The sequence below is a fragment of the Phoxinus phoxinus genome, assembly GCF_949152265.1.
Source record: "Phoxinus phoxinus genome assembly, chromosome: 24".
Classification (NCBI taxonomy): Eukaryota; Metazoa; Chordata; class Actinopteri; order Cypriniformes; family Leuciscidae; genus Phoxinus; species Phoxinus phoxinus.
In genome coordinates, this window is record NC_136899.1 from 17,890,978 (window position 1) to 17,917,943 (window position 26,966).

General features: G+C 37.9%; 3 protein-coding genes across 36 annotated transcripts in view; 2 read left to right on the top strand and 1 right to left on the bottom strand.

Annotated features, from left to right (window-relative positions):
- elovl2 (ELOVL fatty acid elongase 2) overlaps positions 1-5,703 on the top strand; it is a 66,920-nt gene extending 61,217 nt beyond the window's left edge. The window contains exon 8 of the mRNA XM_079602679.1: positions 4,536-5,703. Within this exon, the coding sequence (XP_079458805.1) occupies positions 4,536-4,658 (123 nt within the window). The 3' untranslated portion in view covers positions 4,659-5,703. The remainder of the gene's footprint in view (positions 1-4,535) is intronic.
- Positions 5,636-20,616, bottom strand: sycp2l (synaptonemal complex protein 2-like). Of its 33 annotated transcripts, none has more exons than XM_079602652.1 (34): positions 17,734-17,851; positions 17,396-17,515; positions 17,146-17,262; positions 16,958-17,059; positions 16,806-16,830; positions 16,629-16,714; positions 16,458-16,546; positions 16,084-16,118; positions 15,854-15,996; positions 15,701-15,753; positions 15,558-15,603; positions 15,365-15,457; positions 15,225-15,285; positions 14,880-15,043; positions 14,736-14,775; positions 14,600-14,642; positions 14,092-14,125; positions 13,947-13,990; positions 13,806-13,863; positions 12,998-13,111; positions 10,972-11,021; positions 10,800-10,845; positions 10,444-10,546; positions 10,308-10,351; positions 10,114-10,228; positions 9,976-10,043; positions 9,841-9,901; positions 9,649-9,741; positions 8,544-8,650; positions 7,747-7,841; positions 7,447-7,546; positions 6,252-6,310; positions 6,075-6,156; positions 5,702-5,901 (listed from the first exon to the last, which is right to left on the bottom strand). In XM_079602652.1, the coding sequence occupies exons 1-34, from the start codon at positions 17,737-17,739 to the stop codon at positions 5,833-5,835; spliced, it is 2,565 nt and encodes an 854-aa protein (XP_079458778.1). In that variant the 5' UTR covers positions 17,740-17,851; the 3' UTR covers positions 5,702-5,832. The 33 variants fall into 33 exon arrangements, with proteins under 33 accessions (XP_079458798.1, XP_079458795.1, XP_079458778.1 ...); XM_079602653.1 differs by having other exon boundaries at positions 17,146-17,277; positions 17,435-17,515; positions 17,734-17,846; XM_079602650.1 differs by having other exon boundaries at positions 17,146-17,216; positions 17,435-17,515; positions 17,734-17,804.
- Positions 20,500-25,777, top strand: gcm2 (glial cells missing transcription factor 2). Of its 2 annotated transcripts, XM_079602678.1 has the most exons (6): positions 20,500-20,973; positions 21,092-21,171; positions 21,397-21,649; positions 22,246-22,358; positions 22,869-22,994; positions 24,034-25,777. In XM_079602678.1, the coding sequence occupies exons 2-6, from the start codon at positions 21,130-21,132 to the stop codon at positions 24,931-24,933; spliced, it is 1,434 nt and encodes a 477-aa protein (XP_079458804.1). In that variant the 5' UTR covers positions 20,500-20,973; positions 21,092-21,129; the 3' UTR covers positions 24,934-25,777. The 2 variants fall into 2 exon arrangements, with proteins under 2 accessions (XP_079458804.1, XP_079458803.1); XM_079602677.1 differs by having other exon boundaries at positions 20,503-21,171.
- Positions 25,778-26,966: the final 1,189 nt, after the last annotated feature.

Consider the following 26,966-nt stretch of genomic DNA (forward strand, 5'->3'; position numbering starts at 1 on the left):
AACAAGCATCGATTGAAAAACATCCAACATATTTTTTTTGTCCACAAAAGTGTGAAATCTGTGAAATATTGACAATTGTTTACATCAGATTTTGCCTGAACAATCTGCTCTCCATCATCGTTCTTCAAGAAATTATGCAATCTATGCACTGTTTATGTTGTAAAACTGTATATGATCGTATACATTAGACTGCACAAACAAATGAGCCTGGCTCCAAAGTTTAATTTTCAAAACAGGGTGGTAGTTTTACTTATATCTAAGATTTGCCATTGGATTTTGTGACGTCTTGAGAGGCATATTCTCCGGCCATTGTCATTGTAATACATCTTGATGGACAAAACTGTTCCAACAACGTGTTGTTTATCTTCCGCATGTGCACATAGAGGCGTTATTGTGATTATGTACAGCTTTCTGGACTATTCAGTAGCCAGATCTCGTCTGACAGGTGCACCTGTCACGTCACTGTAATTCTTCCACATCCCAGACTGTTTTCCTCTTCATTTACTTGAAAAACTAATCCTTTTAACTTAAAAGCGTTTCATTACCTTCAAGGATGGTATATTTGGCACATGCAAAAGTAACTGTAACAGCACTCTCTAGCCCTCAGATAATTTTATTACTAAGGGGCACTTTGGAGCTCCAAGATAATTTTTTTTGTTATATCATCCTCAAACTTGAAACATAACTTCTTAAGACTTGTGGCTTTGGGCCCAGGGTATTTCTATGTGCCACATGCATCTTTATTAGGGGCCAAGCCCTGAAGGTGCATAGGCACCTATTGTATCCATTGGCGTTCTTATTATTATTATTAGGGGCAAAGCACCAAAGGTCTGTAGGCACTTATTGTATACGTTGGTGTTCTTATCATAGGGACCAAGGTACCTATTGTATCCATTGGTATTCTTATTATTCCGTTATTGTTTCTTCTTCTTGAGTCTATTGCATCCCATAGAACCGTATGGTATAATGTTGTGAAATTTGTCAGTCCAAACATTCATAGTCTAACTCAATCCCTCTAGCGCCACCACCTTTCCAAAGTTTGACTTATTTTTTCCTAATAACTTTTGAACCATAATAGAAACAAAAAAAGAAACAAAATTCTTTCTTCCTCTGATTCCTTGGCACAAGACAATTCGATATGTCATGCATGCCCCACTTGCCAAAATAGAGAGGGTGTCTGTAAAAAAAAGCATTTTTTGTTAGGAGTTTAGGTGTTATAAGGAGTGCATATTAGTACCTCAAAGGTACATATTGGTACCAAAAGTGTACATATTAGAACCTTTTTAAAGGGTACCGGTCCAGTGACAGCTTTTGTACCATTTTTTTCTGAGTGCAGTTGCCCACCCCTGCTTTGGCATATTAAAACAAAATATGGTGTTCATCATTACTGTGGCCTGAGAGTTTGGTGACAGTACCAATGATGATATTGGCAAAAAAGGTAAAAAAAAATTATCTTCAGACCAAGCCTGGCAAAATTAATTTGACCCTACCCAGCCTCTGACAAATTTGATGGCGAGGTTGACTTGACAAAACTTTTACACACTGCCTGGACTTCATTTATTAAACGAACATACAACAGAAAACTAAACGTACGGCCGTTTCCACGCAAAACTTGCCATTTATCAATATGGCCATGAGCGGTAGCTACGATCATCCATCCATCCATCCATCTTCTTCCACTTATCCAGGGCCGGGTCGCGGGGGCAGCAGTCTAAGCAGAGATGCCCAGACTTCCCTTTCCCTAGCCACTTCCTCTAGCTCTTCCGGGGGGACACCGAGGCGTTCCCAGGCCAGCCGAGAGACATAGTCTCTCCAGCGTGTCTTAGGTCTTCCCCGGGGTCTCCTCCCGGTGGGACGTGCCCGGAACACCTTTCCGGGAAGGCGTCCAGGAGGCATTCGGAACAGATGCCCGAGCCACCTCAGCTGACCCCTCTCGATGTGGAGGAGCAGCGGCTCTACTCTGAGCTCCTCCCGAGTGACCGAGCTCCTCACCCTATCTCTAAGGGATCGCCCAGCCACCCTGCGGAGAAAGCTCATTTCGACCGCCTGTATCCGGGATCTTGTCCTTTCGGTCATGACCCAAAGCTCATGACCATAGGTGAGAGTAGGAACGTAGATTGACCGGTAAATCGAGAGCTTCGCCTTGCGGCTCAGCTCTTTCTTCACCACGACAGACCGGTACATCGTCCGCATTACTGTGGAAGCTGCACCGATCCGTCTGTCAATCTCCCGTTCCATCCTTCCCTCACTCGTGAACAAGACCCCAAGATACTTGAACTCCTCCACTTGAGGCAGGAACTCTCCACCAACCTGAAGTAGGCAAGCCACCTTTTTCCGACTGAGGACCATGGCCTCGGATTTGGAGGTGCTGATTCTCATCCCAGCCGCTTCACACTCAGCTGCAAACCGTCCCAGTGCATGCTGAAGGTCCTGGTCTGATGGGGCCAACATGACAACATCATCCGCAAAGAGCAGAGACGAAATCGTGTTGTTCCCAAACCAGACACCCTCCGGCCCCTGGCTGCGCCTAGAAATTCTGTCCATAAAAATTATGAACAGAACCGGCGACAAAGGGCAGCCCTGCCGGAGTCCAACATGCACCGGGAAGAAGTCTGACTTACTGCCGGCAATGCGAACCAAGCTCCTGCTTCGGTCGTACAGGGACCGGACAGCCCTTAGCAAAGGACCGCGGACCCCATACTCCCGGAGCACCCTCCACAGGCCGCCACGAGGGACACAGTCGAATGCCTTCTCCAAATCCACAAAGCACATGTGGATTGGTTGGGCAAACTCCCATGAACCCTCCAGCACCCTGTAGAGGGTATAGAGCTGGTCCAGTGTTCCACGGCCCGGACGAAAACCGCACTGTTCCTCCTGAATCCGAGGTTCTACTATCGGCCGTATTCTCCTCTCCAGTACCCTGGCATAGACTTTCCCAGGGAGGCTAAGAAGTGTGATCCCCCTGTAGTTGGAACACACCCTCCGGTCCCCCTTCTTAAAAAGAGGGACCACCACCCCGGTCTGCCATCCCAGAGGCACTGTCCCCGACTGCCACGCGATGCTGCAGAGGCGTGTCAGCCAAGACAGCCCCGCAACATCCAGAGACTTGAGGTACTCAGGGCGGATCTCATCCACCCCCGGGGCCTTGCCACCGAGGAGTTTTTTGACTACCCCGGTGACTTCAGCTTGGGTGATGGACGAGTCCACCTCTGAGACCTCAGCCTCTGCTTCCTCCATTGAAGACGTGACGGTGGGATTGAGGAGATCCTCGAAGTATTCCTTCCACCGTCCGACAACATCCCCAGTTGAGGTCAACAGCTGCCCACCTCCACTGTAAACAGCGTTGGTAGGGCACTGCTTCCCTCTCCTGAGTCGCCGGACGGTTTGCCAGAATCTCTTCGAGGCCAGCCGATAGTCCTTTTCCATGGCCTCACCGAAATCCTCCCAGGCCCGAGTTTTTGCCTCCACAACCACCCGGGCTGCTACGAAATTCGAAACCCGTAGCTACGATCAGACATTCTTCAAACTAAAATGCAGTCAACCAAACATAAGTCACACTGTTCAATTTAAATGGTCTGCTGTGCCAAACCAAACACATATTTGCACATGTGAAGGATGTAGTTTTTCGTGGATATTGGAACACGAGTGAAATACAAAGCCTTTTTTAAGCTACATAATGAATAACAGTTTAGCAATCAAACGTTACGTGGCAATTATGGAAACATATTTAGAGTCTTGCCGAATAAGAGAGGTGAGCCCAGTGCCGTAGCCTACAATAAATTCATTTTGGCTTGATGTTTGCATGTTGTTTATAATGAATGCCACAGCCTAATTTGTGTTTTGTTTCATAGTTTAATGTATAATTTATAGCTACTTATTTTTCAATTCTTGTTCTGAATACAGTTAAATTTAAAGGATTTGTTGTGGAGTGAGGGGAAAAAAAACCCCCTATGCTAGTGTTTATAATGTTTGTAAATGTTTCGTTTTATTAACCGGTATTTTAGATACATTTAAATGAATGTAATTATTTGCAATTACGAGGTTAACAGGTGTTTTTTGGAGTAAGATTCATTTCTCTTTCATAAAAGTACTTCCTCTTCTTGACCAGATTACATTTCTCATGTCATAACTCTAGGGTCAAGGCTAAACTGTGAATTTTCAGCGGCGTGATATTCAAATAACGATTGTATTCAACCACCACATTTATCAACGTTCGATAATTTGTACATTGGCAGCATATGTTTCATAAATCACAAGTGAAACATGTCGTTAGATGATTTCTGCTCTCGTTTCTACGTTAGATTGATATGGTTTAAATTCCCTTCACTACACAGGGACATACTTATAACAGTATTGAATATATATTTGACAGTATTCCAAACACACACACCCACACGTGCTACCATATATATGCTACCAATGCCATGATGGTTCAGTTCAACCTGTATAATGTAACATCTTTGTCCATAGACTGATATAGACTGATTGCTTCCAGTCTTATCAAATGTTAAGCAATAAATATCTGTTCTCTGCAGACATACAAAAAGAGAAGGCTGGAGGGTGGCAGAATGGCTAAGGTTGGAGAACTTAAAAACAATCATTTGAATGGCCTTTCATCCTCTCTCAACGGAGTCTACTCCAAATCGAAGCTGCAGTGATGCCTTGACATGACCAATAGATTGGATTGTCTCAGTCCCGTTATGCTGAATTTTAGCTTAATAGCCGCTAATCATCTGATAATCAAACTGTGATTTTTTTTAATTAGAATAGATTTTAACCATTTTGTATCTTTGTTTTACAAATGTTCCTCAAGTCTCATAACTGAGCGATGTAAATGCTGTACAATAATTGAGGGAAAAATATTTGTCCAATTCAAAATAAATGTCTTTGTTATGGAGAACAGTGTCTACTTTATCACACATTTTGCTAGTTTATCTATAACTGCAAGGAATACAGTGATAATAGAAATTACCGTAACAGATTATTTAAACAAAATATGCCATAGGCTACAATCCTTTATCTGATACGCTGATAATATAACAGTTGTGTAATTTAATATATTGAAATGAATGATCTTATATATCATACAGTAATACTAAGACACCTTTCCAAATCTTCATTATCAGCCAGACATTGTTGTGTACAGATATCAAGTTTCATGACAAATGCTATATACGTTTCATGACAAATGCTATATAAATTTTTTTTTGGACTGTTAAAAAGCCCATGAAATTGTTTGACAAATGCAGATTTGTATTTCCTATTGCAACATGATGTTGAGGATATCAAAGGGTATGTCCCCTTGTTTAAACCGTGAATAACCTCTATATTAATGCCACAGCCATGAACCATGTTCTGCTACATCTTGCTGATCTTGGCAGGTGCTACAAAGCAACAGACACTCATTCATGAGTGCAGGTTGAGTCATCAGTATTTTTAGTCTATTTTACCAGAAGATAATTTTTTTTTTTTACAATTTAACATTAGGACATCTGGTACATTTTAACTGTGTATATCTGCTAAATGTTAATTGTCAAATTTCAAAAGTCAATTAGCATGTATAATAGAGGACCCAAAGACACAAACTTTGTCTTTGGTGCAAACCTGTATCCCCCCCTGTTTTTCTTTTTTTTTTAAATAGAGCCCATATGAAAACTTAATGATTGTCTTCATACTAACACACTAAATAAAACACAAAGTATCAAATGCTGTGTGGTGTTTAATATTATATATTACACTTGCAGTGACAATTCAATTGTTTGTTTTAATTAGGAGTAGACAATTTAGACAGACAAAAAAGGCATATGAAATAAAAAGCATTAATGTACAGTCCTACGAGGGATCTGCAGTGGTGGTCTCTAATAGGGCAACCATGGATGATTGTCCTCGCGGAGAGGCTGGCTGAAGAAGAGGAACATTCAAATGACTTGGTGTCTGAGTAGTAAATTGCATGCTAATTTATTAATTGTACATGCTAAGATTATACATACAGTATAAAAGTTTGATATTATTGCCCTGTAAAAAGTCTATACATATTGCAGGCAAACAAAAGCTATAATGAACAAACCACTTACCACAGTAATTTTGGCCTCTCTTCTCGCTGATTGACTAAATGATGTTTCAGCACCCACATGAGGGATTAGGAGAGAATCCAACCTGCCACGGGGGATCAAAAGGTCGGGAGGGGGTTACAGACAAAAACACCATGTTCGTCATGCCAAGCACACACAACCAGGCGTATACTTTACTACCTCTTCTGCTGTTCATCACAGAATGCCCGAACTGTGTCAGACTCTGACTGCCAGAAATTCTAAAACATGAAAAAGAGCATATGACAAAACAGCACTTCATCAACAGACTTCTGCTATTAAATATGCTTTGTTCAAGAGACTATAAACGGAGCAAAAAAGAAACGTCCCTTTTTCAGGATACTGTATTTTAAAGAATTTTGTAAAATCCAAATAAACTTTACAGATCTTTATTGGAAAGGGTTTGAACAATCGTTTTCATGCTTGTTCAATGAAACAACCATTTACTGCATATGCACCTGTGTAACATTCCTCAAGACACTAACTGTGTACAGGCACTGGACAATTAGAAGTTGAAGAAAAATGCAAAGGGTCCCCGTTCACCTGCGTGAAAATGCCACAGTCCTGCTGCAGGGAGGCATGAGGATGGCAGATGTGGCCAGAGTAATAAACTGCAATGTCCGTAATGTAAGACGCCAAGTCAGTGCTAAAGGGAGACTGGAAGGACAGCTGATCTAGCCTGGTTCTACCAGACTCTCGTACATTTCATTTGTACAGAGAGTCTGGCCTCTCTCCATTGACAAGCGTTAACTTCCTTGAAGGCAGGTACTCTGTTGAAGTTTAAAACTATTGGATCTGCCCAGAGCCACTCTGGATCTGCCATAACCAATCGCTAATGTTTGGTCGAGACGTATGACTCCTCAAACTAGTGCACGACCTTAACGTCATCGTTCTCAGCCACTCCCTCTGTTCGCTGATTGGACCGGTAAAAAATTGACCGGAGAAAACCCAAGAATATACCACAATCCCAGACGTAGTACTGAAGGAAAATGAAAATTGAGCGGAAGTATGTAGGAGGGCGGAGCCAGGCTACAGCGGATCCTCCTTGTGGTGCCAAACCAGACGTAATATGACCCCCCAGACATGTTCGAGAACTTGCAAGTCGAGGAGTGGTGTAACTCATCATTCCATTTCAGCTTGTCAAGTGTCTGTGAAACTCGTTTAGTTTGTGTCTCGGTTGCTTAATCTTATGTTCATACAAATATTTACAGGTTAAGAAATTTGCTAGGGGAAAAATGAAGTTGAAACTGGCAGGATATTTCTTTTTTTGCTGAATTTATAAACATTTCAGTTCACCTTTGAAGACAAACTACTTAATATGAAAATGTGCCCATTGTATTGAGAAACTGAGACAGACCACAGTCTCCTTCTCGATGGTTTTGAGAGACAGACAGTCCCTCTCCAAACATTCCAACTGCTGCACCACAGAGTTCTGGAACTGCTCCAGATGCACCAACCTACAAGAAGAGCAGCATGGTTCATTTTCTGTACCTCAGCTATAATAACCATTTAGATTAAAAGTGAGCAGTGTTGTTTTAGTCAGCTTAACTGGTGATGATATTTTTAGACTATTTTAAATTTATACATTTACATGGTTTATGGACAGAAAAGGACAAAAAACCTACTGAATTCTAATGCTGTGTTTTGTGCTCTGTACCTTTGATTGTGTACAGTTCCCAAGAGAGAGGTCACATTTCTCTGACAGTCCGTTAAAGATTGCAGTGATCTGGCTTCAATCTTCTTATACCTGCTCTGGATCACAAAGAAAATTATTTCCTGCCGACTAAAGTCAGGGGGTAGTTCACCCCAAATGTCTCATGCTGTACCTGTTACATGCAGATACCTGTATGGCTTATTTCATTAAACACAAAATGCATTGACAAGCTCCAAATATGACAAAAAAAGCATAAATGTTCAAATTAATCCATAAAATGACCTTTATGAACAGGCCAAAGGTCACAGTGCATTGAAAACACTTGATCAAGTCATAACCAAAGTTGAATATGAAGTGAACTGAAGCTATCAGCTTCAGAAGACTTGGAATATCGCACATAGCATAGGTCACTGATTTTGTCAAATAAGACATATTCCTGATTGAACAAATTCTCTGTCTGAAAATTTAGTCTTAACCCGAGCCCTAAACTTATCCCTAAAATCAGAGGGAAATGATCAGTGAATTACACTGATGTACTATAGAAGCACCACCCTGATTGTAAACCTAAACTTGACATAAGCTGTAAAGTTGTCCCTCAAATCTGATTGGTAGATTGTAATGTTGATCCAAGAATGTTGTGAAATCGCCTTCAAGTTTTTTTTTTTTTTGTGATTTTGGAAGTTTGACAGCACTAATTCACTCCTACTGAATGAACAGCTCAAATTTATTTAGCAAAACACTTTTTTTTAAAGGAGATATTTAGCAAAGTAGTTGGAAGTAGAACGATTTTTAGTACTTACAGAAAAGTGTGCTCTCAACTGAGTCTTAAAGCCATTAAATGCAGCTCTGACACCTGCACCCAACTCTTCCTCTGACTCATCTTCCATCAACACTTCAGTTATTCGCTCTAATACACACACACAGAGAGAGAGAGAGAATAGTGTACATTTAGTCATTTAGCAGACGCTTTTATCCAAAGCGACTTACAACTGAGGACTACAGCAAGCGAGTCATCGTGAAGAGGCAAAAATAACGCAAGAATTGCTCAAAATACAAAGTTCAGGCATTGCTCGGAGTAGCATAAGCCAAACAAGGGAGGTTTAAAGGAATTTTTTTTTTTTTTTTTTGGGACATTTGGCATTCAGCTCACTATCTTTGTTTGGCAGTGAGCAGCAGCACACAATGGCTGCTTTTCATCCTTTCAAACAGAAAAACCAGAGTGTAAATGAGCCAAAAAAACAACTAGCCACAGTATCAACATATTTACAGATTAAGTTAAGCAACACTAGTGCTTGGAATAAACCCTGAATGCTTTAGATTGCATTATTTTGATATAGTTAGTAGAATGGTTACTACTAGTAATGGTTACTTAACATGTGAATTTTCAATATTCAATACAGTATTAGCAAAGTTGCTTATAGTCAGTACAATGTCTGTTGGGACAGACATCAGAATAAAGTCTTAGCAGATTTTAGGCAAACAGTCTTTTAATGCTCTAATGACTAGTTGACATGCAGTAAAAAAAGTGAACTATCGAAATAAATTGTTACCAACTTTTACAGTATGTGTATCTCATCCTGCACTGTACATGCAGCATTCCTTTAGCTCTTGACCTGATCAAATGTATACCATGAATGCAGAGTAAGTTGATTTGGATAAATGTCTGCCAAATGCACAACTAAATGGGTGACATGAATGATATAATGTGCAGCTTTCTGATGTACCACCATACTTTTCATAAAATGTAAAAGTCTAGTTTTTAATAAATAAATAAAAAACTAAAGAATTTGACTAGACTCAATACTCTCATATGCGTTGGAAAGCTCAAGGGTCAAGATATTCATAATGGGTTCAGCATAAACTTATCTGTTCCTCTGTAAGATGTTCAAGACTGAACTCATTTACCTGCAGCATCATCTAGTGGGCTAGACAGGAAAAGTCTTCTAGGTTGGAATGTTGGTTGTCTGGGACACTGGTTGACCTCTTTCACATACAGCTCTGTGTGGCACATGTTTCCACACAAGTCTTTTTAAGGGTTTTATTTTTGGACAGTTTTTTTCAAAAAGTGTGTCTGAGTGTGGGGGGTTAGGTACTCACCTGATGATTCATGCGCTTCAGTTCTTAGGGGAATTGGTGTATCTTTATCCAAACAGTGCTCCTAAGACAGTATTTATTTAGTTTGTTAAAGATAAATATGCATTAAAAGCTCAACATACTTAAATCAAGTTGTACCTCTTCGATAAGATTATCAAGTTCCTCTGCTTGTAAACTGGTTTCAGAAACAGTCTTGTTTTGAAAACCTTGTAAAGAAACCACAATGTCAGGACATTTAGATCAGAATACGCCATCTTCTGATGCAATCATACTGACCTGAATCCGCAGTGGTCTCTTTAAGTAATGACAATTCTTTGTTCAGTGATCTCCCCATGACTTGAGACTCCCAGTCTTCACTTGCCACTTGAAGTCTTTGTTTGGGTGTTGAATACTAGAAAGAGAGAATTATGCCTTGCATAATTGTGGCCATTTTATTAATACCGTAAATCTTCTAAAAAATTACATTCTACCTTGGAGTATTCCTCATTACTGCTGGGTGAGGAAAGAGGAAGAACTATGCAAGAGTAAAAAAAAGGGTTAGGTTGCAGCATATCTGAAGGATTTATAAAGTGATGTAGCCTATTCCTGTGGGATGAGTAATGATACCTTTGAGTTTCCCCTTAGGCCTGGGCTTTCTCCTGCTGTAGTCAGCATGTGGAGTGTCCTTGCGGAGAAACCCTTCATCTGAATGCGTCACCCTTATTTTCTTCTGCAATCAACCATTTTACATTTATTAAATTAACTTACATTCCTTAACCATTTATTTTGTAGACACTTGTCCTAAGCTGCTTCCAACAGAGGGGCATAAATCTGTCACTGAGCCAACAATATTCAGTTTACAATGCCAGGTCTATTAGAAAGCTAGATTAGGCAAACTAGGACATTCTTAAATGCACCAATGTCTAACATGTATACAATTACCAAATTACAAATAATGGGGCCTTTTACACATTCTGGCTAACCTTCACAGGAGTTCTACCCAGAGTGTCAGGGAGGGACTTTGTAGACCTGATGAAGAAAGCAGCATGTTTTAGTGAGACTATATGGCAAATGTTCAACAGTACATTTTGACAGTAACATCTGCTGATTTCAATATTAGACAAGCATCATTAGACCATACAAAGATGCACTTACCCATTAGAAGATGGTGTCTGACAGAACAATACAGTCTTGGCACGTTCAACCTAAACAGTAAGGCCAAAATCTCAACTATTCTTACATTTTAAAATTTAGAGAATTGATCCATTAGGGTAGAAAATATTAAATATTTTCATTTTCAACAGTCATTTGAGTGGCAATTTATAGAAATTAAGGCACTGGCCAGATTAAGATAAACAAAATGAACAAACTGACCCAGAAGCCCAAGATTTGGTCAAGAAATTACACCGAACAAAATTAACGCAACACTTTTGTTTTTGCCCCCATTTTTCATGAGCTGAACTCAAAAGATCTAAGACTTTTTCTATGTACACAAAAGGCCCATTTCTCTCAAATATTGTTCACAAATCTGTCTAAATCTGTGTAAGTGAGCACTTCTTTGCGGAGATAATACATCCACCTCACAGGTGTGGCATATCAAGATGCTGATTAGACAGCATGATTATTGCACAGGTGTGCCTTAGCCTGGCCACAATAAAAGGCCACTTTAAAATGTGCAGTTTTATCACACAGCACAATGCCACAGATTTCACAGGTTGAGGGAGTGTGCAATTGGCATGCTGACTGCAGGAATGTCCACCAGAGCTGTTGCCCGTGAATTGAATGTATATTTCTCTAAGCCGTCTCCAAAGGTGTTTCAGAGAATTTGGCAGTACATCCAACCGGCCTCACAACCGCAGACCACGTGTAACCACACCAGACCAGGGGCCTCATTTATCGTACGCACAAAAGGCGTACGCCGCTCTCTACGCAATAATTGGTATTTATAAAAAGCAAACTTACCGGGAAAATGTGCGGTCCTTCACGCAAGCTCTGACCCAGGCGTACGCACAAAAACGGGTGAAATGAGAAATGGCGACACCGTCGACAGATGGAAGAAACATGTGAAAGCGTGTGAAACTGTAGACCGTTGTGTAAAAGAAATGGCAATACTGCCTCTCATAAACAAGACTTCACAAAGCAAGTCTTACAATTAACAGCCTACACGAACACCTGTTCGATCGATCTGCAGTGTAAAAAACAAAATCAAACGAAAATTACAACAAATGCAAATTAACACATTTGCAAAAATAAAAGTGAAATATGTTCTGCAATAAATAATATTGGCATGTTATGCAATTCATCCTCATAAATATGGTAAACAGAACGAAATAATGTACAAAACTGATATTCTCGTCAATGTGTCCGTCTGACGGAGCAGATATAGATGCAATCAGATAGACAAATAGATAGGGAGCTATATAGATAAATAGATAGATAGATGTATGAATTGTCCCCTGGCGAAAGTTGATTTCATAGTAAAAATGTCTTCATCAGCTACGGAATCATGGTATTCATGCATATGCCTTTAGTTTGTTTTATTTTTGATAAAATAACTGATGTATGTCTCAACCATTCAGAAAGCTGCACAAAATGACATTTGCACTGAACTATTTCCCATTTCCTCGTAGATTATAACCGACATCTGAAGCTTGTCAGATGCAATTAAATGGATGGAAATAAAATGCCCCATCATCACTAGGCGTAATGACGTACAATGGCTGATCTTGTCCGACCATTTCTTTTTTATTTCGGCCGAGGTTGTGAGGCTACAGCATTTACGCATCCAGCATACTCACCGGACATGTCACCCATTGAGCATGTTTGGAATGCTCTAGATCAGCGTATACGACAGCGTGTTCCAGGTCCTGCCAATATCCAGCAACTTCGCACAACCATTGAAGAGTGGACCAACATTCCACAGGCCACAATCAACAACCTGATCAACTCTATGCGAATGAGATGTGTTGCACTGCGTGAGGCAAATGGTGGTCACACCAGATACTGACTGGTTTGCGATATTTGAGAGAAATAGGCCTTTTACGTACATAGAAAAAGTCTTAGATCTTTGAGTTCAGCTGTGGGGGCAAAAACAAGTGTTGCGTTTATAATTTTGTTCAGTGCAATATTAAGTGTCAATAACTGGACAGTGGGATCTGAAATGTGACTGCACTCCACTGACCTGGTATCTCCATAAAGCAGTCATGAACGTTATAGTCTTTGGCTTCTTATGTGACTTCCCTGATCGTTCGGTGTCAAAAGTGTCACTCAGACATTGAGACACCTCAAGGATCACCTGGGGCAGCCATATACACATACTCATATGCCAGAAAACTACATCCATTCCTCATCACACGGTCATTTTTATTGTCAGTTAGCATCCAAAACGTACTTTAAGCTGTTCAGTTCAAAATTACAGTTATTGGTCTTCAGCTAATTAAACTGCTTTTTAAACTTGTTTTTCCAAGGCTACATGTCTAGCTTGCCATGTCATCAAGCACTGTCAAAGGCTGTCTAAATGTTAATCTTTGGAAAGCAGCTTTTGTTTCACATCCTTCATTCAGCTGATTTTGAAGGATGCATCAAATGCATCCTTTGCTTCCTTCAATCACCCACAATAATTGTATCACGTGTAAGCATTAGGTATACAATGTTTTTCTACCTTACAAGGAAGCTGAAAGTCTCTCTGTGATGTATATAAGCTCAATCTACTACAGCCGAGAAACACGGAAACGCATAGACCTGGCATGAATTCAATATATTCTCAAGTTTCTCTCCTGACATATAAGAATAAAGATGTTTCTTGGCAAGGTTACTGGTGTCCGGTCCCATGAATCAAATAATAACGGGGAAAAGGCTTAATTCCAAGTCTACAAGGGCATTGGCATGTCCTCAATGTAAATGGTATGGCCTGAAACCTAAATACACACCACAATAAGACTTTGGGTCTTCATAATGTAGGTCAAACCAGAATACACACTCACACATACCTCTGTATCTGAATGATCCGTAAAGTGAAAGACGTCTTGGCCTGGGGTTCCTTTGACTCTTCACTCACCAAAGAAAGAAAAGTATAAAACCACTGTTCTCTTTATCAGAGGGTGCATTTATCCAGGAATAAATAGTCTTACTTTGAAACTGAATATCTGCTTGGTCCACTCAAAAGAAGGGAAAGCTAAAAAAAAAAGAAAACTGGCAGTTGGAGAAACTGGGTGCCCAAACAACCATTCACATATGCGACTACCTTAATTTTAGCTGTCTGAATGATATAGTTACCTGACGGATGCCTTTAGTTTCTCCAGCAGGTGGACTAGGGAAGAAAAATATATTAATGAGACAAACTTACTCTGAAATCTAATGAAAATCAATTGCAGAAATCAAGATGCCTTGTGCTTTCTCAATGCAAACACAGGGCTTTACACAGGTGAAACTCGAAAAATTAGAATATCGTGCAAAAGTTAATTTCAATAATTCAACTTAAAGGTGAAACTAATATTATATAGACTCATTACATGCAAAGTGAAATATTTCAAGCCTTTATTGTTATAATTTTGATGATTATGGCTTACAGCTATGACAACCTTTTCACAATATTGTAATTTTTAATTTGGGGTTTTCATAAGCTGTATGCCATAATCATAAAAATTACAACAAATAAATGCTTGAAATATCTCACTTTGCATGTAAGGAGTCTATATAATATTAGTTTCACCTTTTAAGTTGAATTATTGAAATAAATGAACTTTTGCACGAGTTTCACCTGTAAATAGTTAGAAAAACATGCCTGGAAATTTTTTGCAGCTTCACTGTTTGTTCATGCTGGGGTCCTGTACAGGGTGACATTTCATATTTATAAAACTAGAACAATGTAAATGATCTTTAACACTGCATATCTGTTGAGAGTGTAAGATGCGTTGTGCCTTCTATCATGGTCACAGCATCCCCTGATGGCAGAGCGTCCTAAAAAAATAAACATACATTTATATAAACTGCCTGGTATATGTGAATCATATTTACACATTTGACTGACTCTTTGAAAACAGTACTGTATAATATGCCAATACCTTTGAGGCTGAGGCAGGCGGTGGCTTCTCTCCAAACACTCTTGTCAGGGCTATTTGGATGTTAAGCTCTGAACTAAAGATGATTTTGACCATTTTGCCAGTGATCTCTCCATGAGAGATTGGGGTGCTCATGTGAACTACCAATATCTTCTGATCATCACATTCTAAAGCAGTAAGAGAGAAAAGGTCATTTTAAGACATATGATTAATGATCTGAGCACCAAATATTTGTTGGATTAAAAGCAATTCCAACCACATTAGTCTGCTTCAGGTTTGCGTTTAGTTTTAATAAAGAAAGCCATGATAATTTTATGAAGAAAAGCTTGTGGTTGTTTTTAAACCCACCTTGAAGTTCATACATGTTGGCAACATCTTTAGGCAAGTGAATTAGCTCCCACAGAGTGTTCTACCACAAATGAAAACTTACTTTAGTTGCACTCATTTATTAAAAAACCTTTTTGCACTAAAGCATATTTTGGACACACCTGTGGGTCATTTACAAAGAAACTAATAGTGGATGTTCCAATGTTGAAATCCACCCAAAACTCTTTCAGAAACTCATCTTCAGGCTTGAAGAGCTAAAAATAAATAAACTAAAGCTCATTCAAATACTGAGTGGTGGGAGAAAATGTGAGATAAGTAACTTCTGAAAGAAAATGGGAAACAATTCATCCTTACCTCAGCTGAATCAAGAAATGCCTGAATACAAGGGAATGAGAAGACTCTAAGACAGAGCAACAGGATCATGAAAACATGTCAAGATTTTATGGAGACAGGTGACTGCCAACATATATAAAATAATCACACATTTTTAAATATACCTTCTTGAGTTCCCAAAATAACTATTGAGTTCATTCAGAAATGTCCTACAGTCCTTTAAATAAAAGACAAAAGGAAGAACTTCGATAGCTGCAACATACTGTGCTTAGTGATTATATTACTTTGAGCAGTAAAAAATAAGTGCTTAAACATACGGTTTCAAAATCTTTATCACGAATTGAAGTAAAAGCTGAAGCAAAGCTTCTGAAACTGAACCATTTGCCAGCAAAGTCTTCTCTTAGTTTCCTTGGTGTCATCCTGCAGAGTGCTTCAGAGATGGCCACCTGCATTTCATAATCTGGTGACAACATTAGATAATGCAATGTGAACATTGATGTACCAGTGCTCAAATTCCATAATGTTTTTTACCAAATTAATGACTTACCACCGATGTCTGTCAACGATTTTGCCAAGTCTTCTCTGTAAGCGATGACAATGATATGAAAAGTGTTTGCAAAGAAATTAGCTAATTTTTTGTGTTGTTGTAGTGTAGAGCAATTGTTGTCCACTAGAGCGCAGCCTTTCAACATGTACATGAGATACATGAGCGCTCCAACGTCATTGTTTTATTTTAAAATTATGCTGTAGAGCTTAGAACAATAACTAGAACTATTTGTATTCTAGAGAACCTGTCGCGAGTGCTCTCAATTTGCTTGTAATTGGATGGGAGCGTGGCTCGTTTGAAGTTTAGATGAGTGTGTAACAACAACCATAGGCTACTCTCCATTTAATGGCAATGCGTGCTGGTCGACGACTTACAAGAGCCCAGTATGGTCGTCTGACTGGCAGAGTTTCTTCCTTGTGTCTTTGGGACTGCTGTCCAACATAGAGTTGATGGTTCTGATGGCCTGAGTACAAATAATGTCAAATTATTTTACAGTACTAAACGTTTTAGCCAGTCATTATTTCCAATGGCTTCATGATAATTACCTCTAGACGCAGACAGAAAGGCACTTCATAATCCAAAACGACAGCTCCAAACCGCAGAAGAAATATATCCAGGATCTTATTGCTGCCTTTCAACAACACCGAATTGATTTAATATTATGATTACAATTAGCACAAAAAAAAAAAAAAAATAGGCTATTAAATATTTGATTTGGTCACCTGCAATGGTGATCTGACACAGACTCTGTAAAAAAAGTATTTAAAATTAGTGTTTAACCTGGATGATTTAAAATATTTTAAATACATATATTATATTAAAATACAATTAAAATTCAATAAAATCACGCGGAGTTAGAGACAGAAAATATTACCATTGCAACCTCGTAGAAAACTTCTATGAGTTTCATGGCGTCCCTGGGTGGTTTGTGCTGTTCTTTAATATACTCTGAGGCCATCTCAAACCAATTCAACATGTAAAAAAGCGAACAGACCAATTATCATGGGCTACTGACCAGTAATTTAGAGGTTTAATGTTAATCTGAACTAAATAAATGCTTATCTTCACAACCAAGCCGTGATGAACAAGTTTCTGGATGCTGTCCTTATCCTCACTGAACAGATGTTCAATTGCTTGTAATATTAAAGAAACATTCTTATGTTCGTTTTTATGCAGCTCCTAAAGAAGAGTAGGCTAATAATAATTTACATCGATAAGAAATGTAAACTTTTGCAGTGTATACACTTAGATAGAATCTTACAAAATAGCAAAACAGATTTGAAAACTCAGAAAAAGCAAATTCAAAACCTGCCTTGATAACAACTTCGTCCAGTCGATCGGTCAAGGATACGGAAGATTTTTCTTCAATAAGTATCATAATAGCCATGCTAACGTTATTTTGGGCAAAGGCATCATGGAATCTATTCGTAAACTGTACAATAAAGAGAAGCACTGGATGAATGTTTGGAATAACTACTAATACCAAACTCAATAGGGTTAATTGGTTGTGCTTCAAATAAAAGTAGAGGAGTGCATAGGCGGCTATAGCTACTAATAATAGGCTTACATAATCAATCGTGATTTTATTATGTGGAGCTCTAAAGAGGATTTAGCCTATCTTTTTTTTTTTTTTTTTTTAAATAGACTTACACTCATGATGCGCAGTGGGCGAGCTCCTCGGACCGTAGACTGTCTAATTCAGTGTTTCTCAACCCTGTCCTGAGCCCGAACGCTGCACGTTTTCTCCCTAATCAAACACACCTGATTTAACTCATCAGCTCATTAACCCATGTGATAATGACCTGATGAGTTGAATCAGGTGTGTTTGATTAGGGAGACAAAGAAAAAGTGCAGTGTTGGGGCTCCTTCAGGTCAGGACAGGATTGAGAAACACTGGTCTAATTAAACACACGTGGCTTTTAATAGGCTCTATGGGTGACCTCAGCAGGCGTGAACTCTCAGTTACCAACTAGTATTTATTTATGGCAGTAGGCTATTCATATTTACTGAAACACTTTACAGACAATGTTTGTGCATTAAAAACATTGTATTAAAACATTGGAGCGTGGGGGCTGGGGGCAGTCTTTTCGAAATGTCTAGAGGTTTGCCTTATGAATATTAAGTAGCACGTTGCTGGATCTGTGAAAATGTAGCTATCTATAGCCTACATGTAGTTTTGACACAATTTTGCATAAATAGGCTAAATCACTAATAATATAGTCCTACTTGTAATTTACCTGTCAGCGAAATTTTAAACGTTAGATATTTAAATATTTTGTGGCAACCTGCAGAACTAAACGTTTGCATGATGTAGGCCTAGGCTATATTATACGACTATTGCGAGTATAACATTTAATTTGTGAATCATTTGTAACAGACAGCGAGGGGCGCTTCACTAACACTGCCTGCATTTCTCTGCGTGCATTAGGACACTGACAATTTATTTATTTATTTATTTATTTATTTATTTATTTATTTATTTATTTATTTATTTATTTAATCATTAACCGTTCTGATTTTACTGTTTTTATCTTCTTCTTTTTTTCTTTTTTTTTTACATAGTGATTTATGTAGGTCTAATATTAACGATTCTTAGTGAGTTGTCCATCTGACCACACATTTAGGCTACAGAAAATCATAAGCCAACTGCACGGTAACATTATAATATTCATTAGCCAAGTGATCATCAAAGGATCCGTGAATTCCCGTCATTTGCACTTTGTGGACTTGTAGACGTAGGCTATATAGGCTATAACGCCGACATGGCATCCGAGTTATATAACATGAAATTAAGATCAAATTATGAAGCCTAAGGGTAAAATGGCTAACCCTTTGAAGAATTACCAATGTTGATTTACTATACTATTTCTCTTCAATATGAAAATGTATGACACACACACCTATAGGGGACTTTCCACATACATAATTGACTTTATACTGTACAAATTGTTCTAGCCTACTAACCGTAACACAACTCTCCCAGCAAAGGGCTGGAAAGCATTCTGCATTTGTATATTTAATAGATGATCATGATAGATAGATAGATAGATAGATAGATGGATAGATGGATAGATGGATAGATAGATAGATAGATAGATAGATAGATAGATAGATAGATAGATAGATGGATGGATGGATGGATGGATGGATGGATGGATGGATAGATAGATAGATAGATAGATAGATAGATAGATAGATAGATAGATAGATAGATAGATAGATAGAAATAAGGTGTTTTAAATGTATTTATTTTGCAGCCATTGATGACAAAAGAATCAATAAAACAACATGCTATGATAAGCGCAGCCTACTGTTGCGCTGTTTTCCTAAGAATAACAAAATAGTAATGCAAGACAGAATAACAAAGCAATAATAAAATAATAAGCCATATAGGCTTCAATAGTTTAAAAGAGATGTTTTTTTATACGTGCAATCACGAATGCGTAATGGGTAGGCTACTTGCACGTGAGTGATGAGTTTCCCGTTAGTTTGGCGAATTTGAATTTAATGTAAAACAGCATGCCTCGTTATTATTATGCATGAATTAATGACTATTAAAGTTACTAAGAAAAGCTCATTCTTTTTGGTGAAGAATTAAGACAAATTTGTTATAGCCCATAACTTTATTCTCTACAAAATTAAGATTTCAACTGAAAAATAACATATTACCGGTCGTCTTTAAAGTTATTATTTTATTCACGTACACTTAAACGTACACTTACACGTACCTATCTTTTTTTATGTATGTGCTAAGTGTTTTATGTGAGGCACTATGTAAGCTCAAACTAATTGCCCCACGGGGATTAATAAAGCTCGACTAAACTAAACAACTAAAAACTTGCACTGTTAATAAATGCTAGGCTATTTAAAAAGCACAAATATTAAAGAAGGACGGTTAGCCTACATTTGGGTTTAACTAAAATAAATATAGCAAATTCTTGTATGCCATTATTAACCGCAGATATATTTTAGCAGAAGACTCGCTTGCTATTCAAGATGCGAGTTCAAAGTGATAATATTTTACAGTTTAGTTATATGTTTTTGGAATATTTAAAAAGAGATTATTGATGTGCCTAGAGGAGTGACAGTAGGCTACTTAATTACAACAATCATGAAATTAAGTCTGATTAACTAGGCTACTTTTATTATTATTATTATTATTATTTACTAACAGAAAAAAAACCCCAGCTGCATTCATTTAAAGTTCGGGTCCCGGGTTATGTATTACTTGAAAATCACTTATATTTCAGTGACATCTGTGATCGCCAATGGATACATAGAAAAGGTGCGTGTTTATGAGCTGCGTTGTGTTTGTTGTGTTAACGACCGGTCCGTGTTGTGTCAGCAGTGCGGCTTTTCGTTTACACACAACAGCTAATGACCTGCAGTAGATCACATTACCTCACCAACTGGACCAGTCCTGTTCTGTGACCATCAGCCTCGGATCAGTCCCAGTGAATGTCGCTTGCATAAATTTCGCTGACTACGCGTGAAATACCACACCGTCGGGTTCACGTTAAAATATGCTGTCATTTTCCCCTTTAAACTGTAAACGCAAAGATAAAATCTGGGATGTGTAAGGAAAATTTATTTAACACAAGCTGTATTTCTCCCCTGTAGTCAAATATTGAGCGTTCGTTGGTCTTGTTGCAAAATGACTCGTTAGTGGAGGTGAAACGCACGGATCATGTAAAGTGAAAGCACGCAGTATTTGAGGTAGTGAGTGTGTGTCTCTCCGTGTGTAAGCCCAGCCTCCTTCTTTACATAGACACAGCAGCATTTACCTGAGACCATTACCTATGTGAAGTGCACCTGGACGGACTCACAAACGTGGATTTTACAGGAGAAAATAAAGACGCTTTCTGGAAGTAAAGGTCTAAAGGACGTGATGTATGATCCATTTTGTAAACTGATCTAAACACCGAGCTGAATTTTGTCTTGAAGCTGGTTTTTGATCCTTATGGTTGATATGATCCGGAGTTGACTCACATCATGTCCAAATCCTCAGATCAGTTTGACAGCTCAGATTGCGTGTGTTCATTCGGGATGAAGTTGACTTGGGATATAAACGACCCCAAGCTTCCACAGGTAAACTTTTAACATTTTATGCATTTGTAGGCAGGGCGGAATTTTACCATTTCGTTTGGAATAGCCTACATTTTCTTTCTTTTTTTATATTAATGTTTAAGTAAAGGAAATATTGAAAGCCTAGTTTCTGTCGGTCCAATAGGCCTACTCGGAAATAGCATTAAATGCCCTCTCGCTAACAAAATATGAATAGGCCTTTGCTAATAATGATTGTTATTTTTCCAGGACACGAAGCAGTATGATGCGTTCCAGGAGTGGACAGATGGATATGTGCGTTATATCTACAGCAGTGAAGATAAGAACGCGCAAAGACACCTGAGCGGATGGGCCATGAGGAACACTAACAATCATAACTGTCAGATCCTGAAGAAGTCCTGTCTTGGTGTGGTTGTGTGTTCACGAAACTGCTCTCTCCCAGACGGGGCCAAACTTCAGCTGAGACCGGCCATCTGTGACAAAGCACGGCAGAAACAGCAGAGTATGTTCATGAACTTTTTTTCCCCCCACAAACAAGCAGCATCTACCAAACGAGTTAATCGTGTCAGGACCGAATCTGATAAGAAAGAACAGGCATATTTTTCAAAACAGGCTTGTTGTAGCGCGTAGTTTGAAATACCTTTGAAATATCAGCAATTCTTATCAATAATCTTTTTTTCTTTCTTTTTTTCTGTTTTTGGTATATGTTTTTTTGGTATATGGTTTACAGACTAACAACTGTAACTCAAAAAATATTCTCTTATGGCATTAGGCTTTGAACTTTTTTAGGAACATTTATTTAGTGTAGCCTTTAGGGCAGTGACCTCTGTTAATAGACCTTACTTGTCTAATTACTTCATTAGACTCACATTTCAAGCTGAATTACCCTGTTCTGATAGTTTAAGAGCCTGACCCTCTCACTCATCACATTGACTCTTTGGCTGTGTCAAATAACCTCTTGTTTACGCTGACTTATGAATCATGTCCAATAGATAAAGCTACACATGAGAATTTATTCAACATAGTTCATTAAAATGGGTTGTTGGTCTTTTTGTAAAAGTCTCAGTAAAACTATGTATTCGTAATGTACCTTTGCAGAAAAGCTTTGTCTGAACTGTAACTCAGCTCTCGAGTTGATTCCGTGCCGAGGTCACAGTGGCTATCCAGTAACTAATTTTTGGAGAGTAGATGGGAAAGCCATTTTTTTCCAGGTGAGTTTGACTGTGAAGACATTTATTATTATTCTTATTATTGTTGTTGTTATTATTCTTATTATAGTTTAGATATTGGTTTGGTGTATTTTGGAAAAAAATATGCCAGTGATAACTTTAAATGCTTGAAAGAGAGCAATAAATTGTTTTAACAAAATAATTGTTAAATTTACAAAATATAAAATTGTAGAAATGACATCCAATTTAACTTATTAAAAAGTTAAAATATATATTCGCGTACGACTGAATAAACTTGAACATTTATAGTATACTAACAAAAGTTTTTTGAAGAATCAGATCAGGTAGAAATAAGGTAACAGTAAACAACTAATTTTACTGTTTACAAATGATTATACTTTCAAATGACAATCATCAGCTTTAATTGAATTGATTGATGTCACTGTTCAACAGAATTGTGTATTATATATTTAAATATAGTTAAGTATTTAAATAGTTATGATTAATGAATATTATTATGAGATGTTCAATTCCCTCTATGTCTGTTTTAAGGCTAAAGGAGTACATGACCACCCCAGACCAGAGAGTAAGTCGGAAACAGAGGCAAGAAGAAGTGCAGTGAAGAGAAGGATGTCTTCACCTCACTTTTCACAGAAAAGAAGACTGGTGGAGCCAGAGGTAATACACATATTCAAAAAATCTGTGACACTTAAAGTTAATACCAAATACACAAAATTCCAGGTATAGGTTAAGACTGAAGATATAGGCCTACTTATAGATAAACACATTAGTTGTATTGCAAGATGCAATGGATTATAGTTACCATAGTTATGCATTATTTGCTATATAATGCAGTATCATATATTGACATTAAGATATGCATCATCTATCATACTATATGTTATTAGTGTTCTTTTACTGTAATGTGACAAATGCAAAATCTTGTAAACATCCAAAAGGCTTTAAAATATGATCATAGTATTTATAAGTGGACGTTATCTGCTTTAAATAACATAAGTTAAGTTTTCTTCAAACAGCCATATGATATCATGGATGAGTTATATAACACATTTGCTTTGAACATTTTTATTGAAATATCAACAAAACCATATTGCATTGTTTCAACTGTAAGAGGGTTACCGGTGAGCTTAAACTAGCTTACTTATAATACATTATAGCTAAGTTATAACCACAAGAAGGTAAGTATTATAATGTATTATAGAAGTATTGAGTGTTATTTTGTTTATTATTATTTAATTTTTTAAGTGAAAGTAAAGAACTGTTAGTGTTTATTGCTGTTATGTTTGACATTTAAAATAGTTAACTCTTAATATTACATACAAGGTACACTACATTGACTCTATAAGCAATGAATGATAGTTTGCCTTGCTCATACATGTTTAGCATGTGATATTTTAGCTGTGGATTTGATCTTAAATAGATAAGATTAATTGGCTTAAACTCAAGTATTTGGCGCGACTTAATTTTTTAAGTTCCTCTAACTCAATGTAGTTTGTTGGTTGAACATAATTTCACTCCAAGTTGTCATAACTCTTTTTGAGAGATTTGATCCAAACTGTTCTGTTAATACATCATTTTTTATAGTGTAAATTATAATTTTAGGGGATATGGTGCATAGAGATGTTAAACTTTTTCTGTAAGATCTCCATATGAAGGGCCAATTGCAGAAAACTTACATTTGATTTTATGTCACCAGTCTGGACGTTACCACGACATGGCCTACCCAAATATCCACCAGCTCACCATGGAGGGTCCGGAGCGCTTCAGCATCATTGCAGAGTCCAATTTCCCAATACAGACCCAACACTATCCTTCGTTCCAGAATCCAGAGCCCTACAAGTTCCCTTATGACACAACAGCATCCATGGCGGATGCACCGAGCTCACTGCAGAAGCCTGCCAACCACCGTCTGTATATGACTCGCCCTCCTTGTGGGTATGACTTTGCAGTCCCAGGATACCTTGGCTCAGGGCCTTATCCAACAACACTTTATAAGGATCCTTCTAGCCCACAAACTGAGACCGATCCTAATAAGTCGGGGCCTAGCCTGAGTGGGGTGTCTCATGGCACGAGTCCTTTAGGCAGCCACGAGAGAAGCTACGCAGAAACTACCGGAAAGCATCACGGCTGGAAGCAAATTCTTAGTAAAGGTGCCTATGGGGAGAGAGGAGACTACACTCAACTGCCAACCAACGCCAACCACCACTACTACAACAGTGACTACCCATGTAGGTACACAGGACCTGCCCCTGCTACCCCAGCAGCACTGCAGACCATAATAACCACAACCACAAAAGTGTCCTACCAGCCATGCCCCAAGCCATCTGTTGTCAAGTATGGGGAGAACATCTATGACGTGAAAGGCCTGTCTAACTGTAATTCAGTCTTGGAAGAGTCCTCTCCCAACTCTTACTCAGATCTGAAGATTCCAGAGGATTCGGGAGTGATCAAATCTGCTCTGTCCTATCAGGACACGCTCCCAGCTAAAATTGAGAGGTCTGAAAACTTTGAGGGCTATCGCTACAGTAGCTACAGCTCAAACAGTTACCCTGAACGAATGTCACATCCTTTCAGGTATGACAATGGGGAGTACTGAAGGACTGCAAAAAACAGACAGGGTGCAAATCCCCCCCAGAAAATCAGAGCAAGTATATGGAAATGTGTTGTTATTTATATTCAGTATTTGAGCTGTTTAAATGTCTTTATAGTTGTAAAGTGATTGTAGATAATTGGTGGATTTTTGTGTACATTTTTGACCCATATTGATTTAATACACTGACATCAGTGTTGAGTACATTTCCATATATTCAGGTAATGCGTTTTAAAGCCATGATCGGTTATTAGCTGTTGTCCTCAAAAGAAATAAAGAACCATGTGTCAAATGAGAATTTAGGGATTTTTGAATTTGTTTTTTGATGTTCATTAAAGCTGTCTCTTTAACAAAACTGAGGACATCACAGTGTGATACTTATTCTAGAACAGACAAATTGACATCTACAACAGGAGAAAGACACTTATCACTTTATCTTGTTACGAGGAGACTTAAAAAATCATAATATCATTTGGGAAAATTCAGAAAAACAGAAAAATTCGAATAGCTTTTTAACTTTGACTCAGAGGCCACTTCTCAAAGTTCAGCTTGTCTCTATAACATGTCAATTCCAAAACATGATGTAAAAGCATATAATTATGGGATTTGTGACTAAGAGATTTTAAGACATCTGAGAGAAAGAGAACACACTCTTCATAAGCCGACAGAATCCAGCGAAGAATATTCCGCTGTCAAAAAGGGATCAAGGATAATCATAAACAATTAATCGAGTGAATGAATGAGAGAGGTGCACTGACAGGCTACAGACTTCCAACCACTCCATACTCCATTAGACAGGGAAAAAGAGATACAATTAAAAAGACAGATAAAATATCTGACAGCACAACAGACCAGCAACAAGACAACACAGAAATATATAAAGGCAAGGAGACTGTGAACCGGCAATACGAGCGGGCGAGAGAGGCTGTAATACCTGCTGCTGACAGCATCTCTCCTCACAGCCACTTTGTAATAGACAAACACACATGAATGAACTAACACACACTTAAGCTCTGTTTTCAGATGTTCTATTTAGCCTGCGCAAATGCTGTATTTATTAGTGTAATACCAGTCATCAGTTGTGATTTGGTTTGTGAATAATTGTGTTTGATTAGTGTGTCAGCTTGAATGGAAAAATGAAACAAACGAAGCATTAGTCAGACATCGTTATTGTTCTTGAGAAAAAATACAAACTTTAATTTCGCATCTTTGCACCATGATTATTTTGCAGTTCAAGTCAAATACATATAAACTGTAACCTGGGTCATTCCTGTCATGCTGCAACTTTTGAAATCTGTAACTTTTTTAAATAATATTGTTGTGTTTTCAATTAGTAAGTATTTCAATACCAAGATATATCAGACTTTGATATAGCCTATACTATATGACAAGCTCAGATTATTTACACAATAATACGAAAATTCAACTTTAAAAGCTGATAAATACATTTTATGAAAATTACATCTACAAAACTCCTTGAAAAATACTAGAAAACACTTTTGATAGTAAAAGCTCTCCCCATGTTCACTTAATATATTGTGATTAAATATAAAAAAATTAAAACTAATTTGCTTTAAATATTTTATTTATATTTTATTCCTTATTATATAGGAAATATTTTCTTTTTATTCTCCAGAGCTCCACCAAACGCAATTGGGATTCGTTTGTTATCTTGAACTAACAATCAACAATAATTCTACAGCATTTATTAATATTAATGAATGCTAATCTTAGCATTCACTAATATATTTTAAAATCAAACATTGTATCTGTCAACAATAGTAAATGCACTGTGAAATAACATAAACAATGATAATTTGTATTAACTAACATTAAGAAAGGTTAAATGCAGTTTAAATTACACTTTACTTGAAGGGGTGTGCATAAGATTGACATGACACCTTCATAATCATGACATGACACATGTCATGGATATGAAGGAGGTTTTTTATGCATGGTTATGACAACTGTCATTAAGTGTCATTCGCTCAATTATGACATTTTTAATGCAAATGTGACATTGTTTGAGATGTCTTTGT